Source organism: Haliotis rubra, unplaced genomic scaffold (assembly GCF_003918875.1).
Source record: "Haliotis rubra isolate DU_JTF1 unplaced genomic scaffold, ASM391887v1 Scf962, whole genome shotgun sequence".
In the NCBI taxonomy this organism is placed as follows: Eukaryota; Metazoa; Mollusca; class Gastropoda; order Lepetellida; family Haliotidae; genus Haliotis; species Haliotis rubra.
This window is the reverse complement of record NW_025767704.1, coordinates 246,339-258,281: the sequence shown is the minus strand read 5'-3', so window position 1 is coordinate 258,281 and position 11,943 is coordinate 246,339. Positions and strand designations below refer to the sequence as shown.

General features: G+C 43.4%; 1 protein-coding gene across 1 annotated transcript in view; it reads left to right on the top strand.

Moving 5' to 3' along the window:
* Positions 1-11,943, top strand: part of LOC124265135 — a 154,827-nt gene that overhangs the window by 81,323 nt on the left and 61,561 nt on the right. The window contains 6 exon segments of the mRNA XM_046699930.1: positions 4,174-4,266; positions 4,269-4,315; positions 7,642-7,755; positions 8,120-8,254; positions 10,827-10,860; positions 10,863-10,896. Of these exon segments, the coding sequence (XP_046555886.1) occupies positions 4,174-4,266; positions 4,269-4,315; positions 7,642-7,755; positions 8,120-8,254; positions 10,827-10,860; positions 10,863-10,896 (457 nt within the window).

Genomic DNA, 11,943 nt, shown 5'->3' with positions numbered 1-11,943 from the left:
CCCGCCGCACCGTACCGTCATGCCGGCATGCAAACGGCCCCACGTTACCGCTCGGCTACCGCCCCAGCGACTCCGTCACCGCATGCTTACCTCCCTCTGCTGGCACGCGGGCTCAAGACTGCGTCACTTCCCTCCTGCTTAATGTAACGGTGGTTCCAAGACTGCAAGTATTCACCACTACATGTTACCCTCCTGCTTGACAACGGTTCAAGATTGTGTATCCCACTACATGCCTGTACACTCCTGCTTGACAACGTGACAGCGGTTCAAGACTGTGTATCCTACTCTCTACATGTTACCCTCCTGCCTGACAACGGTTCCAGACTGTATACTGCTACATATACCAGGCGTCCATATGTTACCCTCCTGCATGACACCAGCGGCAACGTTCAAGATCTGTGTATACCACTACATGTTACCCTCCTGCGACAACTGTTCCAACGGTGGTTCTACAGACTGTGTGCATAGCCCACGGGCATGTTACTCCCTCCCCTGCTGTTTGACAACGGTTCAAGACTGTGTATCACTACATGTTACCCTCCAAGCTGCACAACGGCGGTTCAAGACTGTGTATCCACTACAATGTACACTCCTCCTGCGCCAGCGGCTGGTGGTTCAAGACTGTGTATCCCACTACATGTTACCTGCTTGACAACGGTTCCAAGACTGTGTATCCCACTACATGTTACCCTCCTGCTTGACAACGGTTCAAGACTGTGTATACCACTACATGTTACCTCCTGCTGCTTGACACAACGGTTCAAGACTGTGTATACCACTACATGTTACCCTCCTAGCTCTAGACTGTATCCACACCAACCCTCATAAAGGCAAAGCGTAGTTTATCCGCCTACAAGTTTGTCATATTGTACTTCTCAGCTTCAGCAATGACCACTCAAAGAAGTAACATACCATCTGTTTCCTTCTATCGTGTATGGGCGAGGAAGAACGTCCTGACTCAGCTGGATTACGCTCTGGATGTGGGGACAAAGGTCATCTCTGCACTACGAGACATACTTCAACCACGTTCCCTTGCCTAAACAGGTATGCCACAATCCCCTTACCTAAACAAGGTATGACACAATCTTTATCTTAACAAGGTAATGACACAGTACTCTTTACCGAAACAAGATATGTAAACACAATCATTAACCTAAACAAGGTCCACATACAATCTTTACCTAAACGAGGGTACAACACAATCTTTACCTAAACGAGGTATAACACCAATCTTTACCTAAACGATAGGTCCAAACAACCTTACCTAAACCCCGTACCAATCTTTTAGCTCCAACACAATCGGCATCTAAACGAGGTATGCAACACAATCTTTACCTAAACGAGGTATAACACAATCATTACCTGAAACTAGGTATGACACTAGGTCCCTTACCAAAACTAGGTACAACACAATCTTTACTCTAAACGAGGTACAAACAATCTTTACCTAAACGAGGTACAACACAATCTTTTACTACAAACGAGGTACAACACAATGATAACTTAAAACAGGTATGACTCAGTCCCCTAACCAAAACAAGCTCTATGACACAATCTTTACCTAAACAAGGTATGATAAATCCTTACATAAACAAGATATGACGCAATCCCGTACCTAAACAAGGTCTGACACATTTCAATTTCCTTTAACCATGAAATCATATAATCCCTTACCTAAAAGGCACCGCTCCTTTTAAATAAACAAGGAATCACACATAACCCTAATCTAAACAGGTATGATACAACCCCCCTATCTAAACAAGTCATCACATATCCTATGTGCCTAAACAATTCATCATATATTCCACTGAACCTAAACAATTAATCGTATATTCCCCAGAACGTAAACAATTCATCATATATTCCCCTGTAATTAAACAAATCATCATATGCTCCCCTGTAAGTAAACAATTCATCATATATTTCCCTTTACCTAAATAATTCATCAAATATTCCCCTGTACCTAAATAATTCATCCTATATCCCATGTACCTAAATAATTCATCCTATATTCCTCTGTACCTAAATAATTCATCATATATTCCCCTGTACCTAAATAATTCATCATATATTCCCCTGTACCTAAGCTAGGCATCACATATACCCTGTACCTAAAAAGCATCACGTCCCCAAGTGCCTAACAAATCATCACATATTCCCTGTACCTAAACAATTCGTCATATATTCCCCTGTACCTAAACAATTCATAAGATATTCCCCTGTACCTAAATGATTCATCATATACTATCCAAAAACAGAAACGCATAGGCCAGAAATCTGTTGCGAAAATGTTGTATTTTCAAACATGTATAACTCGTCTACAGGTAGATTTTAGTGAATGAATTTTTGCATCAGTTCAGAAGAAGGTACTGTATATACAACCAAGTCGATACTTTTAGATAAAGGAGACGCTGAGCGCGATGGTGACCACGTAGCATGGTCCCGACGTCGGGTCTCCTGGCTCTCAGTCCAGTCTCTCTCAACCTGTTCCGTACATTTTGACCGGATATCCTCTGAAGTCCAAGCACCCTGGCTGCTGTGCTCTCACCCGTGGCAGTACGATCAGCTTTTGTCTATGGTGAAATGGGCGTACTGCCATTGATTACTATTAGATTGGTACGCATTGTGAAATATTGGATTAAGATTATCACCAGTGACGGAAACCGATATATAAGCATTATATATAGGGCTCTAGTCGACAATGCTCGACAGAATCCAGCATATACGACATGGGTTACTCTCATTAGAGATTTGTTGTTTCACTATGGATATGGTTTTATCTGGTTACAACAGAAATTGACTCTAAATTGTACGGCATTTATCAGGGCTTTTAGACAAAGGGTTATTGATATACATTCCCAAATGTGGAAATATAATCTAAGCTCAATTAGTGAAACAAGAATATATTTGCTTATCAAATCATCACTTACCATGGAAAAGTATTTATCTCATATTGATATTATAAACTATAGGGTAGCCTTGACACGACTACGATTATCTTCTCATTCACTTATGATTGAGAAAGGAAGATGGGCTCGACCAAAACTAGCTTTAGAAAACCGATTATGTCCTTTTTTGCAAAAATGACATAGAGGATGAATATCATGTTATCATGGTTTGTCCTAAGTACTTGACATTTAGACGTCGCTACCTACCTCTGGACGTATACAAGTCTCCAAACATGATGAAGTTTATAAGTCTTCTACAAACTAAAGTTGAAGTATTAACCTTCAACTTAGCCAAATTTGTTTATCATATATTTCAGGTAAAGCAAAACTATAATCTGAATTATCCATGAATGCTTATTTCCTTCCTAGTGCTTTTTCTGTCACGAAGGTCTTTGCAAGTGGGTTGGGTTGGGTGGGGAGGGGAGGCAAATGTTGGCAATCGCTTTTGAAAGTATGTATGATGTATTTGTCATGTTGACCGTTGGCCTATTCAAAGAAATAAACAAACAAACATATGAAGTACCCGGATGTACCGATCTGTACGAGGACGGTCATTTGTTATACCTGTTTGGTTGTAACGAGCTGCAAGCCGTAATATTGTGCTCAGACTAACATTCAGACGCCTGGCAACAGAAGACTGGTAATCTCCAGCGTGCATTCTTTCAATGGCGATGTTCCATGTTCCGTGTCGCAGCGTCAAGACGTAGCGTATGTAGTCATTTGACCTTGAAACTCATTCAAAACGAATGCCAATTTCCGAAAATAATCTGGATTTTTATGGCCAGACAGTGCATGCTCTTTGCTGCACAATTTCAACTGGAAGGGGATTTCTGTTGAGTTGTGGCGATGCCTTTTAATCTTGGTAGGAATTCTCATCAAAATCAACATTTTCAGGTCACGTCGATTTTTAACTTTTGCAATTGTGTAAAATCATGTTATCAACACTTTTGTTTCATATTTTGACGATTGTTTGACCACAATAGGTAATTAATAGATATTAGAAAATACAAATCGCCTATTGTTTCTTTTTTGGGATAGTATATATTCCTAAACCTAAACATCACATATCCCCCTGAAACGTTTTTGAAAGGACTGAAACAATAGCCAGGAATGGTGCAAGGTCTCTGGTTCATGTTGTTGTGTTGAAGCTAGATCTGAACGATAGACAGTTTGTGTTGAAGCTAGATCACAGACGATGGACAGTTTGCCTTGATGCGTGTTCCAGACATGATCGCGATCCCCGACTTTGCAATGGGCGCCATGGAAAACTGGGGGATGATCACGTACCGTGAAAGTCTGCTGCTGTCACCAACAACTATGCTAAACAACAGGTCTTGGTGGCAATTGCCCATGAACTGGCACATCAGGTATAGAAGATGTCGCCAGGTGAACACTTGATTACTTACTGTTAATTTTGTTCCAGGTAAACACTTGATTACTTACTGTTAATTTTGTCCCAGGTAAACTGCTGTTGATTTATATATATCTGTCAAGAAATGTTGCTTTCGCCAAGTATAAACTCAGATGATGATGCTCACTGTGATGTGGGTGTCAGTCGTCTAACATTGGCCCACCTGCAGGTGGTGGTAGTGGACCATGGACCATCACAAGGAGGACAGTAACACTGGTCCACCTGCAGGTGGTGGTAGTGGTCCATGGACCATCACAAGGAGGACAGTAACACTGGTCCACCTGCAGGTGGTGGTAGTGGTCCATGGACCATCACAAGGAGGACAGTAACACTGGTCCAGGTGGTGGTGGTGCCATGGACCATCACAAGGAGGTGGTAGTGGTCCACCTACAGGTGGTGGACCATGGACCATCACAAGGAGGACAGTAACACTGGTCCACCTGCAGGTGGTGGTATGAGGATGGTAACACTGGTGGTCCATGGACCATCATAAGGAAGGCAGCAACACTGGTCCACCTGCAGGTGGTGGTAGTGGTCCATGGACCATCACAAGGAGGACAGTAACACTGGTCCACCTGCAGGTGGTGGTAGTGGTCCATGGACCATCATAAGGAAGGCAGTAACACTGGTCCACCTGCAGGTGGTGGTAGTGGTCCATGGACCATCATAAGGAAGGCAGCAACACTGGTCCACCTGCAGGTGGTGGTAGTGGTCCATGGACCATCACAAGGAGGACAGTAACACTGGTCCCACCTGCAGGTGGTGGTAGTGGGTCCATGGACCATCACAAGGAGGACAGTAACACTGGTCCCCTGCAGGTGGTGGTAGTGGTCCATGGACCATCACAAGGAGGACAGTAACACTGGTCCCCCTGCAGGTGGTGGTAGTGGACCATGCACCATCACAAGGAGGACTTTGGGATTCTGCCGACTGTAATCCTCACATAAACACATCTACTTTTCTTAATTGTCGACTTTAAAGTATGGGTAAACTTAGCATAGCAAATGTTCATGCACTAAAACATAATATTGTTCGTTGACGAAATATTGACCAAAACAAAACCTGTAAAAATAGTTCATCCATGTCTGATTTGGAATGTTCGGTTTCACCGATCGGGCGGTATCCCCTGTTCTGATTATAAGCTGAATTACGGTGAAGCACCGTTCTGTCTGCTCACGTTCTGCAAGTTCTGTCTGACTGACCACGACCAATGTCAACATTAACCCCTGGATGCCAGAGCGACATGTATGTTCCTTGCAGTAACGTTGAGGATGCCTTCAGTTATCCGCTCGGGGTTAATTCCTGACCAGTATTCAGTGTGAGGAATATGGACGAGGGCGGCTGGAAGTTCACGGTTCCCAGACACGTTTTATGCGAGACAAGGCTGGTTGCAGATATCCATTGTTATTCAAAATCTTCCCGGTGTCAAGAACAAACATCGTTTCATTCATTCAAACATGACTGCAATGTTATATTTGTAGGACGGACAGAGAGAGCATCACTTCTTTCCGATGTGTCGTTATTTGTACTGGGTGGACTCTACAAGCACGTCTATACAGAGCCAAATGACAAGCCATGTCACACACCATGATTTAGGCCACAGCTTACTGCGGCATAGGAGGGTATTGGCAATTCAAATTCCACGTACAGAGTTGCGTCCCTTTGGCCTATCAAGATCCAATAGTCATTGGCGATGGCTTGTGGGTACCATACACTAGTGGTGAACGACTGTGGCCTACATTACATGAGGCTCTTCGCCTCTCTCTAAGATGACACGCTGTAACTGGAATACTCATCAGCAACACACTTGGTATTGTTGTATTATTTGCTGTTGGTACGTTCAGCAATGTGTTGAGCCACGGGTTCACATCTCTCGCTGGGAGCATTGAAGGAGCACCTGCCTGAGTATTATTATTGCTGTTGGTACGTTCAGCAATGTGTTAAGTCACGGGTTCACATCTCTCGCTGGGAGTATTGAAGGGAGCACCTGCCTGAGTATTATGATTGCTGTTGGTACGTTCAGCAATGTGTTGAGCCACGGGTTCACATCTCTCGCTGGGAGTATTGAAGGGAGCACCTGCCTGAGTATTATTATTGCTGTTGGTACGTTCAGCAATGTGTTGAGCCACGGGTTCACATCTCTCGCTGGGAGTATTGAAGGGAGCACCTGCCTGAGTATTATTATTGCTGTTGGTACGTTCAGCAATGTGTTGAGCCACGGGTTCACATCTCTCGCTGGGAGCATTGAAGGGAGCACCTGCCTGAGTATTATTATTGCTGTTGGTACGTTCAGCAATGTGTTGAGCCACGGGTTCACATCTCGCTGGGAGTATTGAAGGGAGCACCTGCCTGAGTATTACTATTGCTGTTGGTACGTTCAGCAATGTGTTGAGCCACGGGTTCACATCTCTCGCTGGGAGTATTGGAAGGGAGCACCTGCCTGAGTATTATTATTGCTGTTGGTACGTTCAGCAATGTGTTGAGCCACGGGTTCACATCTCGCTGGGAGTATTGAAGGAGCACCTGCCTGAGTATTACTATTGCTGTTGGTACGTTCAGCAATAATGTTGAGCCACGGGTTCACATCTCTCGCTGGGAGTATTGAAGGAGCACCTGCCTGAGTATTATTATTGCTGTTGGTACGTTCAGCAATGTGTTTAGCCACGGGTTCACATCTCTCGCTGGGAGTATTGAAGGGGAGCACCTGCCTGAGTATTATTATTGCTGTTGGTACGTTCAGCAATGTGTTTAGCCACGGGTTCACATCTCTCGCTGGGAGCATTGAAGGGAGCACCTGCCTGAGTATTATTATTGCTGTTGGTACGTTCAGCAATGTGTTGAGCCACGGGTTCACATCTCGCTGGGAGTATTGAAGGGAGCACCTGCCTGAGTATTATGATTGCTGTTGGTACGTTCAGCAATGTGTTGAGCCACGGGTTCACATCTCTCGCTGGGAGCATTGAAGGGAGTACCTGCCTGAGTATTATTATTGCTGTTGGTACGTTCAGCAATGTGTTGAGCCACGGGTTCACATCTCTCGCTGGGAGAATTGAAGGGAGCACCTGCCTGATTATTATTATTATTGCTGTTGGTACGTTCAGCAATGTGTTGAGCCACGGGTTCACATCTGTCGCTGGGAGCATTGACGGGAGTACCTGCCTGAGTATTATTATTGCTGTTGGTACGTTCAGCAATGTGTTGAGCCACGGGGTCGGAAGCACCTGTCTGAAATTTCTGGAATATTGCTAAAGGTGGCGTGTAACTGTATTCACTCTCCTTCAGTGGTTCGGGAACCTGGTGACACCGAAATGGTGGGACGACTTATGGCTCAATGAGGGGTTCGCCACATTTGTGGAATATATGGGATCGGATCTAGTACAGCCACAATTTAAGATGGTAAGTAGTAGGTTGTTTGGAAGTTGTTAACGCCGCATTCTGCAATATTCAAGCAATATGGCGGCAGTTTGTAAACAATCGAGCCAATTCAGTGATGTAACCACTGGCGGTAGAACAGTCTGTGAAATAGGCACCTCTCAGTTCATATTACAGAACTGTCCAATACTGAAACAGTCACTAACATCAATGGTGAACATCCACCTTGCACAATCAGGTTTAACCATATCAATAATCTTCCAGTGACTGTTCCGTTTATTTCATTCGGTACACAACACGACTTATGTGGATTTGATGTCCTCCAAGACGGGTGTGAGGCTTTGTGGTTTGAGGTTGGATGACGTCATTATTTCATGCTACTTTTCAGTTTGAGCAGTTCGTGGTGCAAGAGATGTTTCCTCTATTTACTGAAGACGGCTTAGTGACGTCACACCCGGTCTATGTTGATGTGAAAACTGTCGACGAAATCAACGAAATATTTGACGACATTTCCTATAACAAGGTTTGGGTATTAGCGTCTCTAAAGGCGTTTTATGTGAACCGTTTCCAGCTTATAACTGTGCAGTAAGGAATGAATCATGCACTCTGTCCCTACCATATTTACTTCACGATTAGGGAAAGGCAAGGCTTAATGTCACTGTCAAGATTATTGCACGTAAGCAGGTATGTGTATGTGTGTGTGTGTGCGTGCGCGCGCTTTTGTGTGTATGTGTATGCATTTTATGGATAGACAACTTCTGCATTGCAATAGATGGGACGTTTCGGTGAAGACCGTTATATGGCACGTGATAAAGTGCTGCAATATTGTCTGTCATTGTCTAGACATTGTCTTTGTGTCTAGAACCGTAGCCATGGCCGATATCTCTACCTCGGTATTCATTAACCGCAGCATAGCAGCATAATACCATAACGTTAATAGACAGAGTGAGTGAGTATAGCAGCATAATACTATAACGTTATTAGACAGAGTGAGTGAGTATAGCAGCATAATACCATAACGTTATTAGACAGAGTGAGTGAGAGAGTTTAGCAGCAGCATAATACCATAACATTATTAGGCAGAGTGAGTGAGTGAGTTTAGCGGCATCATGATACCATAACCTTATCAGACAGAGTGAGTGAGTTTAGCAGCATAATACCATAACGTTAATAGACAGAGTGAGTGAGTATAGCAGCATAATACTATAACGTTATTAGACAGAGTGAGTGAGTATAGCAGCATAATACCATAACGTTAATAGACAGAGTGAGTGAGAGAGTTTAGCAGCAGCATAATACCATAACATTATTAGGCAGAGTGAGTGAGTGAGTTTAGCGGCATCATGATACCATAACCTTATCAGACAGAGTGAGTGAGTTTAGCAGCATAATACCATAACCCTATCAGGCAGAGTGAGTGAGTGAGTGAGTTAAGTAGCAACATAATACCATAACGTTATTAGACAGAGTGAGTGAGTTTAGCAGCATCATGATACCATAACCGTATCAGACAGTGTGAGTGAGTTTAGCAGCATAATACCATAACCTTATCAGGCAGAGTTAAGCAGCATAATGCCATAACGTTATTAGACTAAGTGAGTGTTTGAATGAGTTTAGCAGCAGCATAATACCATAACGTTATCAGACAGTGGGTGAGTTTAGCAGCATAACACCATAACGTTATTAGACAGAGGTGAGTGGAGTGAATCAGTTTAGCAGCAGCATGATACCATAACGTTAATAGACAGAGTGAGTGAGTGAGATTAGCAGCATCATAATACCATTACCTTAATGAGACAGAGTGAGGAGTGAGGTTTAGCAGCATGATACCATAACCTTATCAGAGAGAGCGAGTGAGTTTAGCAGCATAATACGATAACTTTATCAGATAGAGTGAGTGAATGAGTTTAGCAGCAGCATCATACCATAACGTTATCAGACAGAGTAAGTGAGTGAGTGATTTTAGCAGAATAATACCATAACGTCATCTTGCATAGAGAGTGAGTGAGTTTAGCAGCAGCATAATACCAAAACGTTATTAGACAGAGTAAGTGATGAGTTTAGCAGCATAATACCATAACGTTATTAGACAGAGTGAGTGAGTGAGATTCACAGCATAATACTATAAGGTTAGTAGACAGAGTGAGTGAGTTTTGCAGCATAATATCATAACGTTATCAGACAGAGTGAGTGAGTGAGTTTGGCAGTAGCATGATACCAGAACGTCATCAGACAGTGAGTGAGTGATTTTAACAGCATAATATCATAAGGTTATCAGATAGAGTGAGTGAGTGAGTGATTTTAGCAGCATAATACCATAACGTGATCAGACAGTGAGTGAGAGAGTTTAGCAGCATAATATCATAACGTTATTAGACAGAGTGAGTGATTGATTGAGTTTAACAGCATAATAACATAGCGTTATTAGACAGAGTGAGTGAGTGAATGAGTTTAGCAGCAGCACAATGCAATAACGTTATTAGACAGAGTGAATGAGCGAATGAGTTTAGCAGCAGCATAATGTCATAACGTTATTAGACAGAGTGAGTGAATGAGTTTAGCAGCAGCATAATACCATAACGTTATTAGAAAGATTGAGTGAGTGAGTTAATGGGTTTAGCAGCAGTATAATACTATAACGTTTTCAGACAGAGTGAGTAAGTGAGTGAGTTAAGCAGCATAATACCATAACGTTATCAGACAGAGTGAGTGATCGAGTTTAGCAGCAGCATATTACCATAACGTTATCAGACAGACTGAGTCAGTGAGTTTAGCAGCAGCATAATACCATAACGTTATAAGACAGACTGAGTCAGTGAGTTTAGCAGCAGCATAATACCAAAACGTTATAACACCGAGTGAGTGAGTGAACGAGTTTAGCAGCAGCATAATATCATAACGTTATTAGACAGAGTGAGTGGGTGAGTTTAGCAGCAGGATAATCTAATGTTATAAGATAACTTCATTTGTATCTTCCAATCTGCCATTTACAGGTGATGATTCTGCACTCCAATGACCGTCTCTGATAGAGTGAGCTAGTTAAGGTCGACTTTGTAGCTATGTGGGGACCATTTGACATTTTATTTAATTTCCAGGGAGGGACTGTGATAAGAATGCTGAGATTTTTCATCGTGAAGATACTTTCCAGAAAGGTTTATCCAGTAAGTACACCCGCATGTAATCTAGTAACAGGGTACTTTAGTGGGATGTATCCTACCATTGTAGTTGTTGTGATCCATAGTTAGCAGTCAATCTCAGAAGTTTCAGTCATCCTTCGCACTTAGCACACTTTACAATAGCCTCAACAGCCCACATCGTTTCTGTTGTAGCATAAAAGTATCGGTTTTTGTCTGAGGCCCACATGAGGCAACATCCAGGCCTTGTAGTGGCATGTGGTGCCACAGACGTCTGTATTACCAGTGCGCAACATCTAAGCAGTGGGTCCTATGAGTGCCACAGTTGTTTGTATACCCAGTAAACATCTAGGTAGTGTGTGGTATGGGTGCTACAGATGTCTGTATACCAGCAACATTCTAGGCAAAGCGTGTGGTATGTGGGTGCCACAGATGTCTGTATACCAGTAACATCTAGGTAGTGTGTGGTATGGGTGCCACAGATGTCTGTATACCAGTAACGATCTGTGGCAGTGGTGTGGTATACCACAGATGTCAGTATATCAGTGTCAACATCCAGGCAGCGTGTGGTATGGCGCCACAGACGTCCGTATTACCCGCCAGCAACATTCAGGCAGTGTGTGGTATGGGTGCCACAGATGTCCGTACACGAGCAACATCTAGGCAGCGTGGTAGCATGGCGCCAAAGATGTTCATTGCATACCAGCAACATCTATAGTGTGGCATGTGGTGCCACATAAGCGTCCGTATACAAGCAACATCCAGGTAGTATGTGGTATCGGTGAGACAGATGTCTGCATACCAGCAACATCCAGGGTAGTGTGTGGTACGGGTGCCACACATGTCCGTGCTACTAGCAACATCTAAGAAGTTAGGCATCTGTGTGTGGGTGCCACAGATGTCTGTATACCAGTAACATCTATAGGTAGTGTGTGGTCTGGGTTGGCCACATACGTCTGTATAACAACAGTAACATTCTAGGTAGAGTGTGGTGGCGGTTACCACAGATGTCTGCATACACCGTAACATCTAGGTAGTGGCGCGTGGTGTGGATGCCACTAATACGTCTGTATAACCA